A 26,816-nucleotide genomic window follows, 5' to 3' on the forward strand; every position below is an offset into this window, starting at 1 on the left:
GCAAATTACACTTGCGAACGGAGAGGACTCCGTTCCCTGCATGACAAGGGACAAGGGTCCATCACGCGACGCGAGGGAAGGCGCGACTCCTCACTTTTCACTTTGCCTCATTGAATGTCGGCGATGAGGTGTATATAAGGGCCTGGAGAGGCACGGCATCTTATGTACTCGTACTGAATGTCATACATGGCCCACGATGCCTTACGATCCGAACGCCCACTACAGCGGGCCCGGCGGCTTCCACTATGGCACTCCTGCGCAACAATTCGGGCAGGCGAAGATGTCTCAGGCACAGAGACAGGCTGCAGGGCAAGCGCAGTATCCACCGCAAGGCTCGAATAGCATCTACTCGCAGCCGGTCCCACAGCAGCCAACGCAATACCAACAACCCGTAGATTACTCCCGGATGCAATACTCCACGTCACAATACCAAGGCCATTCATCTTTTTACCGAACACCACAATCTGTGCCGCATTCACAGAGTGTCCAGCAACCATATATATCGCCACCGAATCGCCCGAGTCAGATACAGCAGAACACGCAGTACTCACCAGATCCGTTGCAGTACTATCAAGCGCAATCGAATCCACGACAGGCCACTCAACCACCAGGTCGTCAGCAGTACCAGCAGCAACAGGCGCCTCCGCAACGCCCTGCGCCCCAGCAATCTCGACCTCAACCTTCACCCGTCGCCTGGCAGAACCCACCACCTCAGCATTGGCCAAAGTTTCCGCCGCCTCCTGATCAGCAATCTTTTGCCCATCAAGCGCAGAGACAGCAGAACGTGCAGCAGTCTTTCCAGCAGAATCAGCACCAGACGCAACGGCACCCATCGCAAGCTAGGCCATCGTCAGCTACTTCACAGAGATCATCCATCGGCATTCCGCAGCCGTCCCCGCAACCCGCGCCGCGATCTTTGCAAGCTCGTCATTCTCCCATTCTGGCACGCTCGCCGTCTGCGAACCAGCCTCAGAGACAGATGCCGCCGGCGCCTCGACCTCAGCAGATCCAGCAGTCACCTCGACTACCTAATGCTCTCCCAAAGCCACCCGTGGTCAATCAAGTCCCAGTAACACCAAAGGCCATGCCCCAGCATCAAGCTCAGCATCAACCACCATCGATGTACCCTCCTGGCACAGTTGATCCAACGATGCTTCAGCGAAGGATCTTGACTCCCGTAATACCTGTCCAGAAGGCTCCACCTAAAGCTCAGCAGGCCGAGTATGCTTCGAGTGGTCACTCACCGAAGCGTCGAAGATCGAATGAAGGACAAGCCATTCCTGTATGTGAGCCTTCGAAGGAAACTCTGCAGTATTCATGGACCCAGCGCGTCAAGCAGACCGCACCAACTTCCTCGCCTTTGACAGAGTTGGCATCCTCACAGTTTCCACCAACTCCGACACCGGCCAACATTGACTATCAAGCCGTCTTGTTGAACCTGTCGAACGAATACATCAGCGCCGCTTACAACATGAGTTCGACCCTGGCCACACCCGAAGTGTCAGAGGAACAGCTTGACGATTATCATAGTCTGCTGTCAACAGGGATGGGGTGCCTGGAGTCTGCCTTGAAGAACTTCCGCGCTATGGACGCTCGGATGGAAGCTCGCATACGTCTGCGACTTGCGTCTCTCCTCTTTGAGGAGACAGACAACGACACCGAAGCAGAGGAGATCCTGAGCAAAGGTCTTTCTGCCTGCGAGCGTGCTAGACTCCCAGAACTCAAATATGCCATGCTTCACCTGCTGGCGCGATTGTGGTACAAAGGAGGCAAGTCGAAAGCTGCCATGAAAGCAGTCGAGAAGCACATTACGGAAGTGGAGAAGCTCAACCTTGTGCACTGGATCTACGCTTTTCGATTCTTGCGCGTCTCACTCGGCCTGCAGGCAGACAACAGCTATGTTGAGTCCTCAGCGCTTGTCCGACAGCTCACTGCGATCAATGCCGTCGCTGATCGACAGCAAGACGTGGCGGTACAGATTGTGGCTTCTGGCATGGAAGCACTTATTCATCTCCGATCTCGTACTCCCGACAGTGTCGACCTTGCACAAAGGGCTCTGGCTGCAGCACGCATGCATCAAATGTCGCACGAGATGGCGTCTATGCCGCAGGCTACGGCTTTGCTAAACTACGTCGACCTTGGCTGTAGCATCATGCACTTCAAGCCTGAACAAGCGAGTGCCAAGGTGGAACTCATGCAAGCTGACCTGAACTCGATGAACCGTCAATCGAGCTGGTGCAATGACGGCAGCTGGCACGTGCAATTGGGTGCCATCAGAACGTCATCCGCCAACATTGACGCTGATACTGGTGGCGTAGTGCGAATATTCGATGGACAGCCATCGTTAGTCTTCAAGTGGTTTACCAAGATCCAGGTATACATCCTTACGTACATGTTTAGCAGCTTGTCTAGCATGCACAAGAATGCCAACCCTGAACAGAAAGCCGAAGCACTCCTCAACGAAGCTCTTAAGCTGAGCAAATTACCGATTGAGGATGCACAACAATCCATGTCCGCTGCCTCGGCCCAGTACAACACGCAAAGACTCCTTCGCGTCAACCTGCGCCTATATGTGATCTTCGCATTCTGTGGTCGCAGTGATTGGGATAAGGCCTTGAAGGGCATCGAGAACATCCGCAAAGACATCGACGAGCTCGAAGAAGATCCTGGAGCAGACATTACGAGTCTGATTGCATACCTCGAAGCTGTCTGCAAGCACGGCTTAGCAGACCTCCAGGGCGCTCTTGATCTATATCACTCACCTCATCTCAAGGTGCCCACTCAAATGGATGCTAAGTCTGCTGCCGGAAGCATCAGTCCGATACGCGTACTCGCAGCGCTCAACAGTATCATGATCATGCGGCATTTTGGCAGACGCGAAGAGGCCGATCGACTTCTGACGATCGTCGAGCCAGCTTGTCTCGTCAAGTCAACAAGCTATGGCAGCGAGTATGGCAGCAAGGCGATCGAGTCTGCTTTCATGATCTTGAAGGCTACGGAGCCTCGCGACAGAGCGGCCGACAACCAGATCCTTAAGACGAAGCAACATTTGCAAGTTGCCGTCAACGCAGCCAAGATCGCACTTAACAACCAGTTGTTGTGCATTGTCATGAACATCATGACTGATCTTTTCTTTCACAATATTGTGGGCGACCAAGCTGAGAAGTCTGCTAGGGCCGGACGTACTCTTGCGAAGAAGTCCCAAGATAAGCTCTGGACTGCGGTAGCGGATCGTATGTATGGCAATACTTTGGAGAAGTGTGGCAAGGGTGCGGAGGCGGCTGCTGTGAGACGAGAAGCGCAGGAGGCGATGGAGCGTATGCCAGAGTCGCTCAAGACTGCGTTGCTGGCTGAGGAGATGGGCGGATCGTGATGAGCTTTGTGGATGATGGGTGGATGAATTACTGTGCAAGATGATGGCTTCTGAGGTATGTACGTACTAATCATATGCCCGAATTGGGCTTGCTCATGACAGTCGGCCCTCAGTTTCATCGTGGACAGGAGGCTGAACACATGCTTTCGGGCTGCACTTCGCGCACATCTCGCGCCTTTGCAAGTGACAAGCCCACGTCCGTAAGGTACAAGAAGACATCTTACGTCCTGGTCATCCTCTCCCCATCAGTAACCTACAATCACACAACCTACACAAAGCACGAAGACACAAAACATCACTATGAAGCTGCAGCTGGTCCTACCCGCCCTCTTCACCGCCATTGTGGCAGCGATAGCACTTCCACAGAACAGCACTGCCACTGACCTCAAGAACTCTCTCTTCTCCGACATCAAGATCAAGACCAACAACGAGGAGCGGTTCCTCGAACTACTCAACATCTGCGGCAAGCCAAGAGAGATGGACATCGCCAAGAACCCTGGCATCTGCAACTGCTGGGACTTCGGGCTGACCTCCAGACGCGCACCAATGCTATCGGCCATCGAACGTGCCTGCGCCGAGATCAAAGACGTCCCGTTCGGTGTATATGGCTACGCCTCACACGAGCACATCTTCCACACCGATCATTGGGGCAGTGAGTACTACATCAGAGCCAAAGTCATCTGGGCTGGCAAAGCGCTGGGACGTGAGGAGTACTGCGACAATCTGTCAACGCTGGGTGTTGACAATGAGGATCCTGACAATTCGACACGTGGTGGGTACTGGATACCGGAACAGAACTGCAAGGAGAACTTCGAGGCGATTGTTAATCAGTGTGATGGCAAGGAGGACGAAAAGCGTGGAGGGTATGCTGCTGATAAGTGCTTCATCTGGTGGCTGGATCCGAATCCTGCTAGTGGAGGTGGTTGAGCCTGTCTGCGTGATGATCAGCACGCGCTGCACCTACCCTCAGTTTGCACCTGCCATCACTTTGCGCCTGCGGCCTCATGCACTTCCCACGCGACTTCCCTTCAGCCCCTGCCCTCCTTCCTGAGCTGCCTCAAAACTTCACTACAACCGCATGCCAAACCCAACGAAGCGTCACCAAATCAACACCACTTCGTTCGGCCTACTTCACCAATCCCGAATCTGCAACGCACACGCACTCCAAACAATATCCTCGCCATACACCTCCCATGAATGCGCTACTCAGCTTGATGAGCGCCTTGCTCCTGCTCACTGCCGCCATTTCAGCAGTAGCACTTGCTCCGAATACTACCAGCGTCTCCGGCGACACCCTTCCACGCAGCACCATCGCCAAGACTTTCGAAGAAGAGACATTCCCTTACTCGCTTCAGTACTGCGGCCGTTTCAAGGATCAGGAGATCGGTGATGGTCAGCTCTGTCACTGCTGGAACGATGGCTACGCTTCCATGCGCGCTCCAATGGTCAGCGCCATCGATCTAGCTTGCAACGAAATCAACAACACCGTTCGCCTCGGTACAGGTGGCTTGCCATCTTAATATTGCACTTGCTCCACTACTCACTGGGACGAATGGTACGACATTACCGCCAAGGTGATCTGGGCTGGCAAAGCATTAGGGGAGGAGGAATACTGCAACGACAAGGCAGGTGAACAAGGATACCAGTTGTCTGTTGAAAATTGCAAGAAAGGCTTCCTTCCCGCCCTAGACGTCTGCAACGATATGGACGAGAATGGCAAGGAGGGACGCTACGGCGCCGACAAGTGCATGATCTACTTGTCAGACCCGAACGATCGCGACACGGGCACATAAGCACGCGAGGCTATCAAGCTGCACACATTGGCCTCAACTTCATGCATCAAGCAAGCTGATACTGACTATGGTCTCCACTACCCACTGTGGCCCAATTGCACGCACGTGCTGCGGCTTCACTTCGACAAGTCACATTGAGCTCACTTTATGCGGCGGTTCTGGGCTTCTGTCCCGAGGATGACTTCCAAATATATGCTCCTGCCACCAGAAAAGGCAACAACGGCTGGGAAGTGTCTTAGAGCGAGTGAATACATACTAATGAGCTTCCCTCCGCGACCCCTCCACTAATCCTATGTCTCACTAGCGAAGCACTTCTCACATCTTCCAGTCATGGCCAGACTTGTTCTCTTTGATAACATCAACAGCTTTGTCCTCTTTGACACCAGCCATATCAAGTCTTGATATCCATATCACCTTCTAACACATCTGTAGCCATACTATACCGCAACGCGCCAGCATGGCATACTCGCAGAACTTTTCAGACCATTTGCTACGCCAACTCAACGAATCCAACCGACGTAATCTTGAGTTGCAGTCACTACTGGCACACAAAGACGACCAGCTAGCTGGAGCCAACGCGCAGCTGCAACGAGCTTTGGCAGCACCTCATATGAACGCACAACCATCACAGCCATCACTGGTACAGAATCTACAGAAGAGAAACCATGACTTCCAGGGCCAGCTACAGCATGCAAAGCAGGCCACCACTGATGCCCAGCGAAAGCTGAACGAGCGGACGACAGACTTCAACGCTGTATACAAGGAGCAACAAACGCAGATACTTGCTCTGCAGCAGAAGCTCAATCTAACAGGAATCGACACAAAAGCCGTAGTGCCATTCGAGGACCCGGCCAAGGTCGTATTGCTGGAGAAGGACCTTGCTAAAGCCAATGTCGAGCTGAAGAGACTGCGAACCGCATACTCGAGTCTCCAGAAACAGTTCGAAGCCGAGAAGAAGCAAAATGAGCAGCAGCAGGGCTTTCCCGCCACGGCGCCTGGGAAGATCGCGCAGACTCACGAGGATGATGAGGACATGGATGATGAGGAGCCGAAGTGAGTATCTGTGCGGTTTGTAGGGCTGGATGATCACTAACAGGCAGTAGTCAACCATGGATCAAAGAGGAGACGAGCAATACCTCAGCAGCAAAGGTAGCCCCAAAGCCATCAGCTGTCAGCTCCAAGAAGATAACGCCATCATCCAGCGCGCCACGACAGCAGACAGTTCCACGTTCAAGCCTATACAGCCAATCCAGCAGGAGGAGCTCGACCATGAGTAACATAGCAGTCACCCCGCGCTCGACCATCAGCAAGTCATCAAGGAAGACCTCACTAGCCTCCACGACCCAGCCAAAATCCAAGAAGCGCCGCCGCAGCATCGAAGAGGAGCTCGAGTCCGAACTCGATGATCTGGAGATCTTCGATCCCATCCCACGAAAGCGCTCTCGCCGCAGCATCGGCTCAAATATCGACGTTGATACTTCCGACATCCGACAGAAGTTCCACTTCAAAGCCATCCTCGATTACGACTCCGACGGCGGATGCCGCTACTACGTCTCCACCGACAAGGAAGACATCGTGGACGAGTGCGAAATCTGGGACGACATCAAGCTCGTTGTCGACTCCTGGGAGGAAGCCAAGGGAGAGTGCTGGGCCTACGAGTTCGAGGATAAGATGAGAGGCAAGCAATGCAAGCACATCAAGTGTTGTGTTTCGAGCAAGTTGCGGGTCGAGGGCAGGCCAAAGGGGCGAACGAACTGGAGATCGGGATGTGAGGGGAAGTATGCGTGCAAGGACTGTGTGGAGGAGAATAAGCCGTGCTTCACGTGGGATGGGGAGAGTGAGGGGTTCAAGATGTTGCCTTTGCATGAGGAGGATCGCGATGAGAGGTATCCGCTTAAGAAGGGGTATGAGGTGAGGTATTGGATCAATAGAGAGTGAGTAAGGAAGAGAAGGAGGTCGAGGAGGTGAGAAAGAGGATATCATCATGTGCGGTGCATGGTCATCTGTCTGTAGTTCCGCGAACGTCGAATATCTCCTTCCAGGCTGGCATCCTTGGCCATTTGAGGCAGGAGCGTTTCAAGACATATGTCAAGGCTTGGCAACGCCACTCCCGTAGCCAGCAACGCTGTTTCCCCTGGCGGAACCATTTTGGCTAGAAGAGGGAAGCTACCGGTAACTTTCAGTTGCAGGCACGCGTACGTTACAATACCTCATCGACTTCGTCTTTGAACCGCCTGAACAATGATTCACAAGCAAACTACTTCACGGTATCCCTCATCATTTTTCCTCAAAGGTGCAAGAACGCCATTATGGCACCCAACAATCTTACGCAGCTGTACTACAAGCGTCTGATGAATGCAAACGCGCGAATCTTCGAGCTAGAGGTTATGGTGGCGGAGGGTCATGACCAGATCGCAGCAAATCGACCGGTAACAGCCGCGGAAGAAGGCGACGATGATCTGCGAGCCCAACTCATGAACCTTACCGCACAAACGGCCGCTCAGATGGAGGCAAAAGACGAAGAGCTGTTGGAGCAGAAACAGCAGATCGCGGACAAAGACAAGCACATAAGTGAGCTTAAGAAAGCGCTTTGGAAGGAGAGAGCTACCTGAGCCAGGGCTCGGAAGCCGATGACCGCGACTTCACCCAGTTCAGCAACAAGTCCTGCTGCTGCTGCTCAAGCGGACTACCAGAATGACGGCACTCCGACTAAGTAAGACCACTAGCACCAAAAAGCCCCCCGGAAACTGACAGAAACTAGCCTCAAACGCGGGAGGGGAAGTCTTGACGAAGAGGACGATCTCGACGATGGCGGTGTCCTCGTGATGCTCACACCAAAGCCGAAGCGAGCGTCCATAGAAGCCATCAATCTGGAAGATGAGGACCGGAACATCGTCACTAATCACGAGAGCCTCTCGATTCCCAGGGCGGCACCAAGCGCCCCAGCATTCGACTATCAAGTCTGCATGGAGCCCCACAAGTCCTACAGCACCAAGACATGCGACAAGTCCAAACTCCCGAAGTCGATCCTTGAGGCCGCAGACAGACTAGGAGCAAAGTACAACAGTCTCAGCCACAGCAGCATCAATGGTTCGAGCTGGTCATTCCAAGCACCTTCTGCTTGCCTGCGCGAGAAGCTGCGAAAGCAAAACACCTTTTGGCGTGATGGTAATAATGATTCCGTCGCTTGCCAGGACTGTGCTCGTGGAAGGATGCCTTGCTTCAAATGGACTAACGAGGGTATCTTCTTGCTGGCTCTGCACAAGGAAGATCGCGTTGAGCATGTTGCAGCTGGCGCAATCGTGGAAGCCAGGTGGGTCAACTAAGAACAATGTCGCATGTGAGACATGCGGAGTTGTCGGTGGGCTGGGACGAGTTGGATCGCTATCTTGAACAGAGCGCAGTACTGCTGTACATGTCTTGTACAGAGTAATGTTAATTTTGATCGCAAGGAATCGGTTGCAGGTGGTGAGATCGTGACGACGGGGGAGATCAGATGTGCAGACGAGTACATCTGAAACGCCCGTCACAAGATACGCAAAGCTACCATGGGCACCATTCGCGCAGGGGCAGATCGCTCGTCGTTTCATATGTTATTTACAGAGTTATATTCATCGTGTGGAGCGCTTTCATTTCCAGAGTTCCATTTCATTCGAGCGCGCACATTACTCCCAACCCAAAGCGAATCGAGTGTGAGGCCAGAAAGGGTAACAATGCCACGAGTGTAAGCGACTACGCCTTTACTGATGCAATGCAGCAACAGTCTCCGCTGGGTCCTTGAAGTCATCCCATCCTGGAAACTCCCTACCCTTGAGTGGCTTCGGCAGCTCCACGCCACTGCTGCGAATCACCTGCTTTCTCTGGGCCACGTAGCTGGCTCTCTTCGCAAGTAGTGTCAATAGGTTGGAGATGTCGCTCTTCTTCTGAGCGAGCTCCGTTTGGAGGCCCTCGACCTTCACCTCCATACGCACGATAGTGGCTTCTTTCTGCTCCACTTTTTGGCCGAAGAGCTGCTTAGCTGTGGCCTCAGCTTCTTTGTTGGCGGCAACGTTGAGAGCAAGCTCACGACTGACCTTTTGGAGCATAGAGGCTTCTGACAGACGAGAAGTGACAGTGGGTGATGGAAGTGGCGATATCGTAGGTGTGGGTGAAAGGGTGAAAGGATCATTCGAAGGTGAAGTCGTGTTGTTGGCGCCAAGCTTTCTCCACGTCCACGATTGGCCACTGAGAAGGAGGTAGAGCACATCAGGGGTACGCATCACGGTAACAAGATTCAGAACGATGATGTTCAGGGAAAGCATGGTTCAGATTGTGAAGTTTGCGTATTGCTGGGACCTACAAACAGAACTCCCATGAATAACCCATCTGCATTGTGCCAAACGCCAAAAGTCCTGTTCAACCGAGTAATGCCCATCAACTTTTCGCGAAGGAAGAATCGTTCCATTCCCTGATAGCGTGTCCCCTCCATGATATGGACAGTCTCAGTCGCCGCAAAGGAAGAAAGTGTTCGTTCCCTGATAGTGTGTCTCCTCCATGTTATCTTCAATCTCAAGTCGTTGCAAAGGAAGAAGATGTTCATTCCCTGATGCATTTCCGTTCAGTGTACGCCGTCAATCGCCTCACCATCCCCTACTTTCCACCCATGAAGACCTTGACAGCCTCCTCGGGGCCCTTGTCATCCTTCCAGTCCGAGAACTCCATGCCAGGAAGAGGCTTAGGCAAGTCGATGTTGTTGCATCGTAGGACTTGCTTAGTCTGGGCGATGAAGCTGACTCGCTTCGCACAGCGCTCACCGATGCTCTTCAGCTGCCCGTCCTTCTTCTGGAGCGCCTTCTTCATGTCTTTGTTGTGCTCCTCAAGGTTGGCGATGGTCTTCTTGTAGCCAGCCTTCGCCTCGAACACCGCCTTGACTGACTTCTCGAGGTCGACGTTGACAGCCATCGTCTTCGCGCGCTCTTCGTTTGCCTTCTTGGCTTCGTCGTTCTTCTCGTCGAGCTGACGGCTCATCAACTTCCTCAGTCGGACTCCATCGTTGATGTCTGCATCGCGTGTCTTTATTCTCTGGTCCTGCAGACTCTTGTCGAGGAGCAAAGTCTCCAACTGCTCGTCCTGCTGCTTGACGCGCTTCTCGATCTCTGCGAGTGCAGCTGCGTCGCTGGCCATCTGTGCATCCTTGGCCTTCAGGATCACCCTCAGCTCTGCGCCATTAGCAACATTGAAGCGCTCCGTGAAGTCCTTCTGGGCGACGACCATCTCTCTGATCTTCGCTGCCTGATTCTTGATCATGTCGTCCTGTGCAGTAATCTTCTTCTCGAGTTCTTGGATCTTTTGCTGGGACTGAGCTGGATGGATCTGTGGCGGTACGGTTCTACCTTGCTTCGCGGCCATGAGCCTGTCCTCGTCGATCTGGGTCCATGGCTGCGGCGTGTTACTTTTCTGCTCGTAGCCCTCGACCTTCTCCTTGAGTTTGGTGTTTTCGGGGCGCGCCTTCTCGAGCTCAGCTTCGAGTCGCTTGAGCTTGTCATCGGTTCCATTGCGAGTGGCAGTAGTCTTCTTGACTGCCGCCTTCTTCACGACTACGGCGAGACCTTTAGGTGCAGGGGCAGCAGCAGCGTTCTTGGGCGGAGGCGCCTGAGCTGACGACTCGAGTACCTCTGCAGAATCCACGCGATGCACACTACCGGCAGACTTGATTGGGCTCTCAGTCTTCTCACGGGGTGGCGAGTCTTCATTTCTCGCCTTCTTGTTGCTTGTTTGCTTGTCGCTGGGGTCGGGGTTCGAGATGTCAGAGTGAGCGCGTTTGCGACTCGGCGAGGTTGGAGATGACATCTCGTCCAAGGATGCCGTCCACGTGTGTTGATGTGTGTTGGTGTGGGTTGGTATGGGATGAATGTGCGGTGAAGTGTGTGTTGAGGTTGGGAAAGACTGATGAGTTTCCGGTGCCTGTGTGAAAGTGAGGTGTTCTCTCGAAGTCGAAGAGAAAAGTGCAGTTGTAGTATAAAGGAAGAAGGGTGCGGATTTAAGAGGGAAGAAATAAACTTTGGATCACGCGTGGTAGTATTCACTCACCGCGCTTCCCAAATCCGCTTGATGGAACTCATTCACTAGCAAGCACGTGGCATGCTCAAGAGTCGAGCCCGTTTGAGCTTCACCTTTCCCTTCACCAACATGCAGTCCACATCGGTATCCTCTCGAGCATTGATTACGAGTCGGATAGCCACGAGATGGCGCATTCGCATTTGTAGCGTTGTACATGTCTTAGGCCAGCGGTCTCAGACAACGCACATCTTGTACGTGGTGTTCAGCAAGACATCCTGACCCTGGACGTTGCACCCACGACAACTGGGGTTGATGGACATAGAGTCTGGTGTTCGTGGTAGGTGTAATATAGTCGTAGTTGGGATCTGGTCCGTGGCGGCAAACAATGCCTTGATCGCGAAGATATCGTGAATCATTTGGCCAGGTCGATTCCGGTTCATGCCATGGCCTTACTGCTACGATCTGGAGCCTGGCTTCCACTTATCATCGCACGGGGAACGATGGGAGGTATGCATACGATGCTGGTCAAGCTAGCATAGTACATCGTGGGTCGTGATGGAGTAGAAGAGAGGAAGGTGAGACAACGTGAAGTCGGGAGATCGGCGTTGGCGCAGCTTTCACGTCAGGCCTGCGCAATGAGCGTCACTCTTCTCTTGACGACACGAACATCTTACACACGAATTGGAAGCTGTGGTGGCATCTACTCCTTCCACTATGGCAGCAACCACCGCATAGGCGTACCTTCGACCCAAGCAAGGCCCCATGATCTCTTGAACCCAATCGTCCGCTCGCACCGACTCGACAGATGCCCTACAGTTACAAAGAGAAGACATGTTGCGATCGACAATTGAGCGCCTCGAGACATCCCGCTCAAGATTCTACGTAGAACCATCTGTCCAGACCAGTCGAGCGGGTCCGAGATGCTTGAGCTCGTGGTCCATTGTCGTCGCACGTGGCTGGCATAAGTTTTCATTGTCGCTCATTGTCGCTGCAGTCTTTGAAGCCACTTACTGACCTCTAACCCAATACAGCAATCAATAGACATCGCCACGATGGCCACTGATCCTTCTATATATCGGATTCGAAGACGATAGGCCCACTGGCAGCATCAAGCCAAGATGGAGGCACAAGACCATCCACTGCTTACACAGCAAGAAGACAAGCTACGAACGTCAGAAGACTCCGACGACCTCTCCGATGGCGCGCCAGATGTACGAGGCCTCAGATCCAGCAACGAGCGCAAACTCTGGCCATGGCTCGTCGTCTCTACAGTAACATCAGCCGTCGTCTTTGGCTTCCTCGGCGCTCTCGCCTGCGCAGCCCTCCGCGACATCCAGCCCTACTTCGAGGCCGACTGCGGCAATAACGTCTCCCAGGCAATAGCAAAAGGCTGCCACTACGATGTTCAAACAACCGCCTGGGTTCCCGAAGCATGCCGAGATGACCCCAAAACTACCGCCGAGTACAAAAAATGGCTGTGGGATCCAGCTCGTAAGCCTACGCCTTTCCCATACTTCGCCGATCAGGCAGGGCAGGTATGGTTGCAGAATGAGGAAGTTATGTCGAAGTTTGAAGGGTTGATTTGGACAACGTGGGAGGAACATTTGACGCACTGTGCTTTCATGCCGAGACGGTTCATGAGGACTTGGAGTACTGGACGGAGGATCGATAACAAAATTGGTACTTCGGAGCATGCGAGTCATTGCACTGATATGCTGGTGGATGTGGTGAAGAATGGGATGCATAACGGTTCTGATATCACTACGAGATTCCATGTTGATTTTGTGGGCTGTCCGGGAAAGCCTCTCAACGGTGAACAAGGGCTATATGATTGAGGTGAGGATATCGAGATGCTCGCTTACTTTGATGCTTGGTCACTTCAGCGCGAAAGGCGTCAGAGGCAGGAGCATCCTCATCAGGCTAGTCCTTGCTTCGTTACAATTAGTGGTTGCCAACGAGGGCGGCACTACATACTGCATAGACATTGAACACGTCTTGGTCGTTCTGATGCTCACCAACGTTCGAATATGTATTCTTCTCGAGGCAACGTCGCCTCTTCGAGGCACTGAGCACAATATCAATCCAGCGATCAAGTGAGCGGAGATAGCCGCTGTTAGCGTGACCTCGAACCGCGGCCCGCGCCTCGCTTAAGCACGTGTGCTTGTTTACCACTCACCACGACTTCGCGAAAAGTCACGAACATCTTGTCGCATCGCTCATTGCTCTACCATCTCACGCGTTTACTTTTGGTGTCTGGCTAGCTGACTGAAGGTGGACGGCGGCGACTTGCGTAATGGCGCCTTCCTCGGAGAAGAACAACGCCGGCACGCCAGGTCGACGCAAGAAGTCCGATAACCAATACTTCGACATTGGCAAGGTTGGACGGAAGACTGGTATCACACTGAAGGACACAGGAATACGCGACGAACATGGCCTCGAACCTGTTTCCGGCATTTTCTCTTCACCAAATGACACCGACATCCTGGGAAATAAGACGCTCACAGATGAAGGTATGGACTTGGACGATACCTCTGCGCCGGAAGTAAGAGACGCCCTCACTTCACGAAAGACACCACGACTACCGCCGACGCGACAATCGCCCCTGAAGCACACCAGTATTGGAGGATCTCCGAGGCGGTCATCGGTGAAACGAGCTCTCAACGCACAAGACGACGAAGACGAGGACACTCCCGAGCAGCCAGCCGCGAATCGAAGACTTGACTTCAACAAGAACCGCAAGAGTGTCAACGTTGCAGACAACCAGAGCCCATTCAAGCCAAGGAAGGTGCTACGGAGGTCAATGAATGCCAGGCCGGATCCATTCTCACTCGAGGACGATGAGACTGCGAAAACCTCGATCGAGTACACCAACGAATTCATGGAGGACGATGACAATGTGGAGCAGTCGATTGAAGGCGACGATGGGCCAATTATGATGGATGATAATACTCTTGAACCTGAGCAGACTGCGGCGGATGTCGAAGAGACAAAAGTCCCTGCGAAACGCGGAAGGGGAAGACCTCGAAAGTCGGACCAATCTGTGGACAACAGTCAAATACAGCCATCTTCGAACACGACTACAAGGAAACGTGGCAGACGAAGCTTGGAAGACAGCGAAGTTGTGGCCGAGAGCAGTGCACAAGGAGCGATGAGACCGCCTGCAAAGAAGAAGCGCTCTTCAAATGTCACTGTTCACCGAGACGAAGGCACTGAGCTTGCAGACCCGTCTGAGCTCGCCCGTAACGATCAGACTGTGTTCGATGACAACTCCAACATAGTCCAACAGGACTCGCAAGCAGACCTCGACTCACAGCTCCAAGCACAGGGCGAGGCGCAGCCACCGAAGAAGGGAAGAGGACGGCCAGCTAAGGGCAAGAAGAATGCGGCGCCAAAGGAACGGGATCCCAACAGGGCGATGGGAGTGCCTGTTACAGCGACTGGGAGTCCCGTCAAACTCAACGATTCACCCTCGAAGCTGAATCGTCGTGGGAGCGTAGGTCCTGTCAGCAACGTCAACTTACGAGCGATGACACCTCACGAGGACGCTCGAAAGATCTCGAGAGCAGGCCGGAATTGTATCGAACCACTGAAGTTCTGGGAGAATGAATCTCGAATATGGAAGAACGGCGAGATCGAAGGCATCATCCGTGCCGAACACGTCGACAAGCCCCAAGACAACCGCAGAAGGAAGAAGAAGGGTCGTAAGCGCACTGGCAGTCGTCTTAACGCGATCGAGGAAGAAAGCGAGACGGAATCTGTGATGCCTGACGAGTGGGAAGAGACCATGGGCGTGATCACGGGCAATGTGGCCAACTGGAACGCATCAACAAAGGCAGGCGATCCAAATGATCCTGTGCAGGAAGGTACGATTGATACTGATCTAGTCAACAGCCATTGTGAGACATATTGGGCTGACATACCATCTAGATATCGCCTTCGCGTCATCGTCCATCATCACGCGCGACGTGGCAGGGTCGGAGTTCAAGTACGCCAAGATCATGACACTGCCCTTCTTCGGCGCTGGCATCGTCGAGGTACCGCCGGAAGGCTTCAAGCGCGCGAAGAACAGTCGCAAAATGCAGATGGTGTTCTTTGTGCACGAGGGAAAAGTGTTGGTGGAGGTTGGTGCCACTGGCATGGAAGTCAATCAGTTCGCGCTGAGCAAGGGTGGCGCTTGGATCGTGCCCAGAGGTAAGCCTGCTGCTGTTCCCTTCTTCCCTTTGCTGCCCACTCAACTCTATCCATTCTACCTGCCACCCCCGGATCTACCACCCACTTTTCCCCGGAACGGGAGACGTCTGGCATCAAATCGGCGGTGCTTCGGCGCGAGGGCGTCGCATGGAGGAGACGTACCGGATCAGCTTCACGTCACAATACCACGGCTCTTGACGCTCCCGCGCTCTCGCCTTTGCGACGACTCTCTTGGCGACGGCTGCGCTCTGCGAAGCGGTGAACTCGCCGCAAGAACAATGCCATTCTGGTTTCCTTGGCTACGACTGCAGGTATCCAGCACCTGAGTGCGCGCGCGAGTCAACCGAGTCCAGGACAATGGCTGCACGCGTTCACAGTTGCGATGGCGGTGTATGTGCGACTTGCGCTGTCACTTTAACGCTCGGTTCCACCTGGGTCGCACCGCACGAGCTTGCGCTGAACGACGTGGCACTGCGTGGAGTTGTGGTGGCAACAACGACGTGGTCAGATGCTGTGCAACAGAACTGTCGCTCGCCTGACGACATGCAGCGCTCCCGTGGGCGGTGTCCGTTCGGCTGGGTCCAGTGTTCGGCACGCCGCTGTTCTGTTCGATGCTCGACTCTTTACCCCGGATCCCTGCTTCCCGCTGCTTGTCCCTGCTGTGCGATGGATCTGTTCGGGAAGCAATGCTGTTGCGTGTACAACGTTACAGCGCATCAGCCGAGCCGCCGCGGCTACCGATCGAGTCTTCTCCCTGGTCTGGTCCGGTCAGCACTATCACGCAACGCCTGCAAATCCTGGATGTTCTTTCTGCGAGTGGGCGTTCGCATGAGCTGTCATGCTTGAGGATCTTTTTGTGATGAATGTGGATAGAATGCTGACTGCTATGGGTTTGATCACAGGCAACAATTACGCAATCACCAACGAGAGTCGGACCAAGTCCGCCAAAGTTTTCTTTGCGCAGGGATGTGTGGTTGATGGTGTGGAATGATGGGTTTGACTACTAATCAAAGCTGAATGAGAATGATTGTTCGCTATATCGCTATCATGGCGGTGCTGCGCCACAGGTGTCATGAAGGACCAAGCAACAACGATGGCGACTTTTCTTGTTAACGAAGTAATGGAGCGTGCGAGCGATTGAGTTCGCGGACTGCGCCATGGATGCCGAGTCGGGAGTTGCATGAGCACTTGCAGCAAGAATAGCAGAGCTTATGACTTGTCATCCATACTTTTTCCCATCTTTCTCCGGCGGTGCGATCCCAAGTTATGTCGAACAAGAGGTTGAGACAAGAACGAAGCTAGAATCGTGCCGTTGGTCTTCGAGACGTGTGCGATGTCAGTGCAAATCTGGGACCGACGTGGGCCAGATCGGTACAGTGCATGACCGACTGACTGGCACGCTGGTTGCTGGTTGTGGCTGCGCACGATCCCATGTCTCACGTGAACTATCTGGAGAAACAATCATGTGGTTGCGAGAGGCGAGGCGCGGAGACCGGGACGTTGATCGCGGCGGTATGGTGGCGTGGGTGGATGGTATGCTTCATGTTGAGTGCATTGGCTTTGCATGTAGGTCTCCTATTTGGACCGCATCTTATTTCAAGAATGGCTGAGGTGCTTTGGTCTTGTTGTTGATCGATCGAACCTTGGAGGGTGACTAGTGACTACACGTTTGGTTGTAGGTTTTCGTGCTCGGGAAGCTTGAGGTTGTAGGTAGCTGTTCTCTCGAGTTGGGCATCTGGGTTGAGCAGTGCCATATCACTTGGCATTTGTGTTGCCTTTGGACCCGTGAGGTCTTGATGTGCCATGTGTTTGCAACGTGTAGTTATTGAAGTGGCAGTGCACCACTGACCTCTTTACCATCCAATAAGTCCCATGCTGACCCCAAACCGACCCCAGACCGACAACATTGCAGCACGAGATCTCGATGTGGCAAGTACTCAACTTCCCTTTGATCTTTGACAAACAAAAGTCGACGTCTCGCATAGAGTCTCCCCAGTCGCGACGATCTACCTCCTAGTGCAGTATCAAAATAGCGCGGCCCTGTCGAGCTTCTGTGCATTGAGTTATTAGTTGGAGGCACGCCTCAAGTTGACCTCAGTTCATGCGTAGCGTCGTACTTCAGCAGTAGTGCATCGAAATCAGTGCATAAGGTACAATGTCACATCGCGTTGCAGGGGATTGACACGCTTGCATCATTGTTCTGCGTATTTCTGTTACCACAGCTGCATATTGAGTGGGAAAAGGGGCTGCCGCTGCCGGTGGTGTCGATGTTGCCGCTCTAAAAGGAGGCTATGCTGAATGGCTGCAAAGAGGATGCTATTCCTGGCTTTTGAGACCAATCATTGAAATGATACTCGGAGTATTGAGCTCGTGGGATTCCACGTGATGGTACGATCGAAGCGGATGGGTGTGAGAACCGAAGCTGTGTTAACACGGTCTTGTGGCATTTGCCTGACCTGCAACTGCCAAGAGTGGCAGGTAGGCAGTCAGCCATCATTATGATCAAGACACCAAGTTGAGCGGGGCCGTCCAAGCAGATCAGCTGCAGAGTCGCCTACTTGAAGGTTGATCGCGCACCCGCGGCCCTTTTGTCAGCGCACACCTGGACCAAAGGCTGGGATGGCTGGTTGTATCCCACGGTCAGGGTGATTGAAAGTTGGACGCGGTCAGAGCTTCGATCGTCAGAACCTGTAAGTAAGTAGAAGCACGCGCTCGCTTATATCGCATGCAACGACATTATCGACCAGGAACGACCATGCGTGAACGCCGCCGTTCTGACCGCGTCCTTGCTGTACGTGAATCCTCGCCACCCAGGTCGCAGGCGCTGATGCTTGATATAGAGATAAAGTGCAGGAGGCCACGCGCATATACTTCGATAACGTCTGTAGCGCATGCGTTTGAAATGCAGAATCCTCTTAGTGGTCGTTGCTGTCGACAAGGATGCCATGTATTCGCTTCACCGACGACGCATTACTCGAGCACTTACCTCGTTCACCTATGTCCGCGACTCGTGTCGGTAATGGCGAGTAAGGTGCCTGCATTGGGGATGCCGCGGGCCACTCGTAGGAGCTCCGGAGACCCTGGAAAGTGATTGAGTGCGCGTGGTCGCCAGATTGGCGGTGAACTGGTGGAATGACAGGCATGACCTTGTGAGAGCAAGTGGGCTGCAGTTTTGAATTATATGCGAGCTGACAATGTTCGTGAGCTTAAACACGCAATGCTGCTTGTTTGAACGCAGTATGGGTAGCTCACCTTTGCTACTGATACGATCCATCGACGTGACGCCTTGGCAGTAGTGACGCGGGACAATGCGTGATGTGCTGGCAAACCGCAGATCATTTTGGTTGTAAGTGGTTTGTTGTCCCTCGCTTGCAGATGAGCAGCGCGAGCTAAGCGGTGGACGCTGCTTGATGCATATCCGGAGGGTCCTTCCTCTAGCCAAGCGAGAGGTATAGAGTTGATGCGCATACATGTGCATGAGCCTCATCGCTGTTCCCCGAGCGTGATCTTTCATGCTTCGCGAAGTCAACTTCATGGCCAGGCGTTCATGACCCAAATGGGTTGCAGGCAGTGGCGTTCTGTTGATGGCACGACTAGAACTCGTCGTCCTCATCGGCAAATTCGTCGAGCACCGGGAATTCGCCAGCCTCGACGCGTTCTGCTCGAACAAAGACACCAAAGTTGGGCTGGCACTCGAAGTAGCGCTTCTCTTTGATGCTGCCATCGTTCTTCCCGGTAGGTTCGTCAAGTGCTACACCGACCCAGGCACCCACGCTTCCTACGATCTCTGGAAGGTCACCGACGTATTGTACTGTGCCACGTCGATGATCAGTGTCTGGGAGTAGGCGACACCGCTTCCCTGGCTTGATGCCGCGCTGCTCGACTTCCTGGTACGTGGCTTTGACTTTCTGCTGTTCAATGCTCGGTGCGTCCGGATCGAAGCGTCCCAGTTTCTGCGCTTTCTTCCAAGCCAATACACTGTCTGTGCGGCTTTCATAATCCGCGCTGGTCATCTCATATTTTTGGACAGAGGAGACATCGGTATAGTTAGTCCGCACTCCTGGCGGCCTAGTGTCAAGAACCTGTTGTTCATCATCAGCACTGTTCGTACCAGCATGGCGGGAGGTCAGAAGGACATGTCATGAGCCGGCTAGCCAGACTTGCCGCTCCTTGCGGTCTGTGGCGAGTTTGGTCGGCCATTGGTTCGATGTCAAGTACTGCAGACAGCCATTTCCCCACATCTGCAAGAGAAAGGCAGGACTGCTCACCAGCATGGAATTGAAGGAAGCAATATAGGACAGGATGAGACATGCTGAGTGGCAGCCACCCACCTGGAGTTCTGCATATGCCTGCAGTGGCCAAGCACCTATTTGTGTGCCGTCTTCGTCCTGCGCCTCGATCGATTGTGGCGGGTGGGAGGCAAGCTTGAGACTCAGTTTCTGACACGAGGCAGGCACGCCGGTGATGGGCTCGAGTCGATCTTTCAAGTGGGTGATTGTCCAGGCTGGCGAGACACGGCGCTCTGAGGAAGAATTCTCGGAGCGTACCAAGAGGGGAATATCAGCTGCCGCCGCCATGGTGATGGTTCTGATTCTGATGGAGAGTTCTGTTTCGGTAGTTGGTGCCCCTTGTCTTGACTCTTGGGTGACTCGTAGGGAGCGGGTTGGGCTTGTCGGATGATTATTGACGAATATCCCGTGGCGCGAGGTGTGGTAGGTTCTGTTTCTGGTCGCGTAGCCGGGACACAGCAAGCTGACTCGTGACACGTGGCTGAAATCTTATGCGATGGAGGCACAGCTGGTGATGAGGGCGATGACAGCCGCTGTGCTGCAGAGGCCGACACGACGGCGCCGAGATGGCTGTTGCGGGTGGTGCTCGTCTACGGACAGCTGCGTCATTCCTTGATGTCCTTCTCCGTGCCCACGCGCAAGCTTCAACAGGATCGTCTGTTGGCCGTAGACGCGAGACGTCCGGGCTTCACCGCTAGAGCATCGCTCACGCTAAAGGCATGCTCCAGTTAGCGCGATGCAGGGAAGGAGCTGCGAGGAGCATGTTCGGCGCTCTGCTAGCCTGGCACGCCTGGCACCCACCACCCTGGCGTGCCTGGATGCTCCAGCTGGCAGCACGAATGACGCGAGCGTCTGTTTAGTTCTACCCGCCCGCGCACATCTCGGCCATCGATACAAGAGGAGCCACGTCTTCACACCGGCGGCGCCCCCCCTCCGACAACCCAACCCATCCGTGCCAACCTGCACACCCAGTCGTGCCAGTGCTGATTGATGACAGCCATCAGGCACACTACATATGTAGATGCTATCATGCTACACGACCGGCGTCCCTTCACCAACGCGCGCCTCCCTCGGCCTCGACGTCGACGACGGATCGCGGCCTCCCATCCTGGCCTCCTGCAGCTGGGCGAGGCGTATGCGCTGCCACTATCCTGCCCGCAGCTGAATCCAATCTCCTAGCAGGCAGCACTAGCAAGCTCCCGCCCTGCGGAACATTCTATCACATATCGGAAACGCTACTGCCAGAGCTTCACCTCCACCACCCACTCCACCGCTGCTGCTGGCTGCTGCCCGCCTCGAACGTTTGGTCTTTGCTTTTGCTTCCCGCTAGCGCCCGGACAAATGACTTGCGTATGCACGCATCCATGATCTCAATGCATTGTCATGTCGGCCGTGTCTACACCGCTGTCCGCCGGAAAGTGTGCTGGATGTGGCAGGCAGGCGAGTTGTGCACCAGCGAAAGCGTGGCCCTCACATGAGCGAGGCGTGTTCATTCCGACCATCTCGAGTGGCGCAACAATGTGCTGGATGCAAGGACTCGATCGGCCACCCGGCCTGACCTGCGCTCCCAGTCTCGAGTATCCACATCAGACATGTTAGGTGTCACGAGGCTGCTACCTCGCGACCCATTCCTAGTGTCACATTAGGGGCCACGAGCGTGCACGCTTCACGTTTCGAATGATTCAGATGGGTGGAGAAGGCGCCTGTCCTCCCACTCTATTCGGAGCTTTCTTGCGCGGCAGATGCTTCAATAAACGAGATGCACTTTATTATACCTCATGCCGATCATCGTTCGTCAGATCATAGACGCTTGTTGCAGGACTAGCCCTATCCATGGCTCTTGGCCCATCGTTCCAACCTTTCACCGCTCAAGCACACCTGCACCAAGAAGTGGGATGGCTTGCTCGAGTCGATGAAGCGAAGAATGTGTGAGGTCCATGGTGCTCACATGGAGCCTTCTCCCGGCTGTGGCAGGTTGCTACAGAAGAACGGCTTTGTATCTGGTAATCTAGTCCCTAGCCGCATACCGACGTCACAGAGAGATGTACCGTAGTTGCTTGTGCAGGAGATCGACGGCTAAGTATACATATCCCTGGCTGTGCTTCACGGCTGGTGTCGAGAAAGATCCTAGCTGTCTGCCCGGCGAAACCTACAGCCGCCTTACTGCATGACATGGCGCGCTTCCTCTTCTGCTGGTTGTGAAGCAAGCTCGAATCCTTCAGCTATTCGCTGCATTGCCCTGTAAGCTTGCCTTATGCCGCTCGCCAGCGTGCATTGGAGGAGCCAGGTCTGGGGAGGCTTGCGCCGGGTCCTGCTGCGAGATGTACTTTCCTTACTTGGCTCTTTTGTTGTCAAGATAGGTCCACGATGGTTTCACCCCTTGCGCCGTCTGTCATTGGCCGTATATCCAGAGGCTCGGAAGGTGCTTGCCTTCTTTCATGCATGTCGTCCTTTGTGCATGTCCTGCTGGGGACCATCCGCGTCTGGCGCCAAAGGTTGCGCTGCAGTTCCTCATAATCCTACTTACCCGGACCACTTCTTAGCCTCATTACTGCCACCTTACCTACTCCATCCACAGCTCGTGCCTCGGGTCTCGGTGTTGATCGAACCATACCGTTTCGGCGTTTCGCCGACTGCAAATTGAAACGATCTTGGAAACGTTCAACCTCCAGACGACCCACGTCGATATACGAAGTTTCGCCTTGCAAGGTTATCCTCGTGCACTGCATACGCTGGAGTTATAGGTGGGCTATCAGGCGTTCGTACATATACCTGTTGACCAGCGTCGGCCAACATTACGCGGACAGTCTCTTCGAAGCGAACCAGGTGCCTCGAAGTGTATTGTGTACTACGATCGCACGCTACCAGGCTTTATGCCATCTTGGAAAGGCGATGAACGCTTCTTGATACGTCACTAGGTCAACCAGCAGACCCATCGATTCACCGCCAGGCCCTGTTCGAGGAACGAACTACATCCGAAGAACTGTCCTACCATCCGTCCAACATACTGACAGCTGAACCATCTCATCCGTTCCGAACAAGAGCCGCTACGATCCCGCTCCAAGCGTTGCATCGCTCAAGTGCCCTATTCGTCAAGCCTCATTGATACTGGCAAGAACGACACCTGACCATTCTCAGCTGGTACAGGTCCTGGCCATCGGTCATCATTTGTATACCCTCGAGGAGCTGCAGGATATCGAACACGATCGATAGTGCATGAGCTGGCCAAAACGCCAGCAGCGGCCGCAGCCGTGGATATCTCTTCTTTGTTGGAGCGGCCAAGAGCAGCAGTGTCGTCTCCAGGTAATGCCAGCACCAGTTCCAGGACAACGACCAGCAGCAGAGGAGCCAGAGACGATACTGTAGGCTCCGCTCAGACTTCGACGTACACGACATCAACGACTCCCGCGCCTCTTCCTGCCCCACCCGTCAGTCATTCTCAGCATCAGGTTCATCCAGCATACCCGCCAATGCAAACGACACAGTACGCGCAGCACTATCCGGTGGGACCAGCTCACTTTCACCCTATGACTGGCTACTCACCATATCCTCCCGCATCGATGCAGGATCCCAGACTTCCTCATCCAATGTCCATGAGCCATGTTGCAGGACCAAACAACAAGCGACTCGCACCACCTCATCCACATCCAGCGGAGACGCCAGCTAAGAAGAAGCAGTCCAAATGGACAACCGACGAGGACCGGTCGATTATCGAGCTGAGAGGGAATGGCATGAAATGGGAAGACATCTCAAAGCACCTGCCTGGTCGCAGTGCCATCAGCTGTCGCCTACGTTTCCAGAACTACCTCGAACGCCGATCAGAGTGGGACGAAGAGAAGAAGAACAAGCTCGCAAGGCTGTATGAGCGGTGAGTAGTCGCGTGATCTCGTGCCACCATCTAGACTCTTCTTACTGACCTCAATAACAGTTTCAAGAAAGACATGTGGGAAAAGATCTCCAAGGAGATGCAACTCCCCTGGCGCGCCGCCGAAGCCATGCACTGGCAGATCGGCGAAATCGAAATGGCCCAACGCGCCAATGTTCCTGTTTTCCACCTCGCAGGTCAGCAAGGCGCTTCAGATCGTCCCGGATCCGACGAAAGACAGAGCACCTCACCCTCGGGCAGCGGAGCACCACCCATGGGCATGTCCTACACGCACACCCACACTCACAACCACAGTCTCCCTCAGATTCCGCACGGCCTGGCACATCCGATTTCCCCGGAACAGCAGCGATTGAGACGAAATAGCTCGTCACCGAATACCGCTCCGCCGAGACGGAGAGCGGATAGTGCGAGGAGCATGCCGAACCCTGCAAGCAGGACACCGCTGCCGCCGCTTCTGGATGTGACGGGTCCGCCGAGTGCGCAGCCACGGTACAACCTGCCTCCTGTCATGACGTCGTCCGAGAGGCGGTGACATAGCATAACAGCATAGCGTTGGCGTTTTTCGGTTCGGTCATTGCTTTGGAAGTCGCATCAGCAAGCATGGAACGAGCTCACGAGTCATCTTAACGCCTTGAAGCGATAGAGCAGCGATGCGCGACTGAGCATGTAACGATAGAAGAAGCAGTACACGACTTGATGAAAGAACGAATTGTATAGTAGGAAACAGGAAAGCACAGTAATCGAGACGTCAAAAGAACAAGTGTCGTCGACATAGCCTTCCGGTCTGCACCCGAGACATATAGTCTATCGTGACCAATCTCTCCTTGTAGCACGCCGTCGCCATGCGGTTGTGTTGCAGGTGATTTGTGTTTTCTGTGCCAACGGGCTGGGAAATTGTCTTGAAGGCTATCTCATATAGATCAGATAGGTGCAAGGCTAGTCTACATATGGCAGCATCCCTCGACTTTAGCAAGACAGGCGCGTGACAGGGATCGTGTCTGAGAACAGTTGTGACAGCATCTCATGAGACATGACCCATAATTGTGCATTGTACTGAGGATGCCTGAGACACTGAACCGGATTTTCAGGCTTCGCGGATCGATGAAGCGACAGTACCTCACGCACATACAGCACACGAAGACATGAGCTCTCCCGAGCCGGACTCGCTCGGCGACAGTCTGTTGGCATGGGTCCAATCATTTGAGGATGGAAAGCAGATTGAGACGTTGGGTGGGTTGAGTGATGGAAAGACACTATGGGCTATACTACAAGACGTAGACCCGAACTTCTTCTCCGGCAGTCTCCCCGAACCTGACCTCGACCCAAGCAGCGATTGGACGCGGAAATGGCAGAACCTCAAGCACCTGGAGAAACAGCTGTCCATATACTACCGCGATGTCTGCAACGAGCAGAACCAGGCCGTGGGGGCGTCGACGGGTCCCGACCTCAAAGCCATTGCGGCAGATGGATCTGTCCGTGATTTGGAGAAGTTGATCATGGAGATTATAAGAGCAGCCATGGCGTCGCCCGAGTCGAACCAGATGATGGGAAAGAGGCTGATGGGTCTTGGGAACGAGCATGCTATGGTGATAGCGTATGAGATCAGGAGGATGCAGGAAGATGAAGTGACGGAATCAGAGACACCGAGTCGGGATGAGTCGGCATATCAGTCTGAGCAAGAGGCGCCGGAGACACCTATACAGCCGAGGCAGACAGGTCTGACGGATGCGAGTGGGCCAAAGTCAGCTCCAAACGGGGATCTTTTCTCGGATCCACTGTTGGAACGCGAAGAGGAGTTACTACAAGCGCAGGCTACGATTGAGAAGCTGCAGGCTAGTCATAGGGAAGCACAGAGACAGTTGCAAGAACTGCGGAGTGACAAGGAACAGCTTCAAGAAGCTTTCGATGCATATCGATCAGACCTTACGACGAAAGGACGAAAAGCTACAGCAGACGATGACTTCAAGAAGTTACAACGCCAAGCGGACAGCGACAGATCGTACATTGAAGACCTCGAGACCCAGCTCCAGTCATCCAAGGACGCGGTGGACAACTACGAACGCCAGATCCAACGTCTGAAGGCAGAGAATGAGGCGAACCAGAAGTTCAAGGATGATCTGCAGATGATGCGGGTAGAGAATGAAGATCTTAGCCAGAAAGTCAAAGCTAACGAGAATCTGAAGAAGAAGATTCAGGCACTGCAAGAGCAAGAGAAGGCCACTGTAACAATGCGCGAAGAACTCAAGCAGGCGCATGAAAAGCTTGATGAGCTTGAACGTATGAAGCAGATGCAAGCAAGCCTTGAGAAGGAGATCATCGAAAAGAAGGGTTTGATCAGGAACCAAGAGTATCAGATCAACGAGTTGACCACGACTCGCAAGCATGCCGAATACGACGCGCGAGTATTGGCCCAGAAGCTCGAAGCTGCTCGTGAGCGGCAAGATCGTGACCACGAGATGATCGAGGAGATGCGAGCAAAGCTCAATGAAACACATCCAGACGATGAAGTTGATGTGGAGGCGCCACCCAAGAAAGATTCATCAGAAGAACCTGAAAAGAAGACTACACCTCCCAAACCCGACGACAACAAACAATGGCTGGAAAAAGTCACCCTGCTCAACCAACAACTCGAAGCAGCCGACATCCGCCTCAAACAAGCCGCCGACCGCAACGCGAAACTCGAAGAAGGCCAGCGCGGCCACTCAGCATCAACCGAAGAACGGGAGAAAGCCGAGCGCCAACTCGAAGAACGGGACGCGACTATTATGGAGCTGCGCAAACAGCTCGAGACGATGGCGAAGGAGCCGAAGGAAGCGCCGCCGCAGGATATTGCGGTGCTGCAGAGGGAGAATCGGTTGATGACGACGGCGTGGTACGATCTTTCGGGCAGGATTCGGAATAATGGGGTTAGTTTGGGGAGGAGGAGGCAGGAGGCGAAGAGTTGGATTGGGAAGCAGAGGCAGCTTGTTGGGCCGGGGAGTGGGGTTGTACATCGATGATGAAAGCGGTGGTGGTGGTGGTGGTGGTGGTGCTGCTGCTGCTGCTGTTGATGAGTGAAGGTGTGAGAGTGTGAAGTGCTATGATGTACAGCGATATACCCCCTGAGATTGGAGCTCTTTGTGTACTTGGGCCCCTTTCCCTTGTTGCAGTCTTCGAGTAAATGAATGGCAATGCTGACATGTGAACATATCGAGATCGTCACTTCCACGAGGAAGTTGCGATCGTGTGGGGCAACGTGGTCCGCG

At 53.9% G+C, this 26,816-nt stretch overlaps 13 protein-coding genes across 13 annotated transcripts; 10 read left to right on the forward strand and 3 right to left on the reverse strand.

Annotated features, from left to right (window-relative positions):
- Positions 1-196: 196 nt before the first annotated feature.
- Positions 197-3,373, forward strand: CLAFUR5_03654 (uncharacterized protein; the record flags this gene model as incomplete). The annotated part of the gene is made up of 1 exon (XM_047902802.1): positions 197-3,373. The coding sequence occupies one exon, from the start codon at positions 197-199 to the stop codon at positions 3,371-3,373; it is 3,177 nt and encodes a 1,058-aa protein (XP_047758178.1).
- A 40-nt stretch (positions 3,374-3,413) lies between these two features.
- On the forward strand, positions 3,414-4,300 carry CLAFUR5_03655 (uncharacterized protein; the record flags this gene model as incomplete). Its single annotated transcript, XM_047902803.1, has 2 exons — positions 3,414-3,428; positions 3,659-4,300. The coding sequence occupies 2 exons, from the start codon at positions 3,414-3,416 to the stop codon at positions 4,298-4,300; spliced, it is 657 nt and encodes a 218-aa protein (XP_047758331.1).
- Positions 4,301-4,377: 77 nt separating this feature from the next.
- Positions 4,378-5,166, forward strand: CLAFUR5_03656 (uncharacterized protein; the record flags this gene model as incomplete). The annotated part of the gene is made up of 2 exons (XM_047902804.1): positions 4,378-4,860; positions 4,948-5,166. 2 exons carry the CDS (start codon positions 4,378-4,380, stop codon positions 5,164-5,166), a joined length of 702 nt encoding a protein of 233 aa, XP_047758329.1.
- A 457-nt stretch (positions 5,167-5,623) lies between these two features.
- On the forward strand, positions 5,624-7,104 carry CLAFUR5_03657 (uncharacterized protein; the record flags this gene model as incomplete). Its single annotated transcript, XM_047902805.1, has 2 exons — positions 5,624-6,219; positions 6,270-7,104. 2 exons carry the CDS (start codon positions 5,624-5,626, stop codon positions 7,102-7,104), a joined length of 1,431 nt encoding a protein of 476 aa, XP_047758330.1.
- A 371-nt stretch (positions 7,105-7,475) lies between these two features.
- Positions 7,476-7,778, forward strand: CLAFUR5_03658 (uncharacterized protein; the record flags this gene model as incomplete). Its single annotated transcript, XM_047902806.1, has 1 exon — positions 7,476-7,778. One exon carries the CDS (start codon positions 7,476-7,478, stop codon positions 7,776-7,778), a length of 303 nt encoding a protein of 100 aa, XP_047758185.1.
- An 82-nt stretch (positions 7,779-7,860) lies between these two features.
- On the forward strand, positions 7,861-8,492 carry CLAFUR5_03659 (uncharacterized protein; the record flags this gene model as incomplete). The annotated part of the gene is made up of 2 exons (XM_047902807.1): positions 7,861-7,879; positions 7,921-8,492. The coding sequence occupies 2 exons, from the start codon at positions 7,861-7,863 to the stop codon at positions 8,490-8,492; spliced, it is 591 nt and encodes a 196-aa protein (XP_047758332.1).
- Positions 8,493-8,906: 414 nt separating this feature from the next.
- CLAFUR5_03660 (uncharacterized protein) lies at positions 8,907-9,467 on the reverse strand (the record flags this gene model as incomplete). The annotated part of the gene is made up of 1 exon (XM_047902808.1): positions 8,907-9,467. The coding sequence occupies one exon, from the start codon at positions 9,465-9,467 to the stop codon at positions 8,907-8,909; it is 561 nt and encodes a 186-aa protein (XP_047757567.1).
- A 328-nt stretch (positions 9,468-9,795) lies between these two features.
- On the reverse strand, positions 9,796-10,995 carry CLAFUR5_03661 (uncharacterized protein; the record flags this gene model as incomplete). The annotated part of the gene is made up of 1 exon (XM_047902809.1): positions 9,796-10,995. The coding sequence occupies one exon, from the start codon at positions 10,993-10,995 to the stop codon at positions 9,796-9,798; it is 1,200 nt and encodes a 399-aa protein (XP_047757566.1).
- A 1,328-nt stretch (positions 10,996-12,323) lies between these two features.
- CLAFUR5_03662 (uncharacterized protein) lies at positions 12,324-13,040 on the forward strand (the record flags this gene model as incomplete). Its single annotated transcript, XM_047902810.1, has 1 exon — positions 12,324-13,040. The coding sequence occupies one exon, from the start codon at positions 12,324-12,326 to the stop codon at positions 13,038-13,040; it is 717 nt and encodes a 238-aa protein (XP_047757565.1).
- A 458-nt stretch (positions 13,041-13,498) lies between these two features.
- CLAFUR5_03663 (uncharacterized protein) lies at positions 13,499-15,722 on the forward strand (the record flags this gene model as incomplete). The annotated part of the gene is made up of 2 exons (XM_047902811.1): positions 13,499-15,068; positions 15,133-15,722. 2 exons carry the CDS (start codon positions 13,499-13,501, stop codon positions 15,720-15,722), a joined length of 2,160 nt encoding a protein of 719 aa, XP_047757564.1.
- Positions 15,723-18,989: 3,267 nt separating this feature from the next.
- On the reverse strand, positions 18,990-19,973 carry CLAFUR5_03664 (Cell polarity protein alp11; the record flags this gene model as incomplete). The annotated part of the gene is made up of 2 exons (XM_047902812.1): positions 18,990-19,478; positions 19,728-19,973. The coding sequence occupies 2 exons, from the start codon at positions 19,971-19,973 to the stop codon at positions 18,990-18,992; spliced, it is 735 nt and encodes a 244-aa protein (XP_047757571.1).
- Positions 19,974-23,155: 3,182 nt separating this feature from the next.
- CLAFUR5_03665 (uncharacterized protein) lies at positions 23,156-24,103 on the forward strand (the record flags this gene model as incomplete). The annotated part of the gene is made up of 2 exons (XM_047902813.1): positions 23,156-23,553; positions 23,614-24,103. The coding sequence occupies 2 exons, from the start codon at positions 23,156-23,158 to the stop codon at positions 24,101-24,103; spliced, it is 888 nt and encodes a 295-aa protein (XP_047757570.1).
- Positions 24,104-24,713: 610 nt separating this feature from the next.
- CLAFUR5_03666 (uncharacterized protein) lies at positions 24,714-26,570 on the forward strand (the record flags this gene model as incomplete). The annotated part of the gene is made up of 1 exon (XM_047902814.1): positions 24,714-26,570. One exon carries the CDS (start codon positions 24,714-24,716, stop codon positions 26,568-26,570), a length of 1,857 nt encoding a protein of 618 aa, XP_047757569.1.
- Positions 26,571-26,816: the final 246 nt, after the last annotated feature.

This window comes from Fulvia fulva, chromosome 2 (genome assembly GCF_020509005.1).
Source record: "Fulvia fulva chromosome 2, complete sequence".
NCBI classification, from domain to species: Eukaryota; Fungi; Ascomycota; class Dothideomycetes; order Mycosphaerellales; family Mycosphaerellaceae; genus Fulvia; species Fulvia fulva.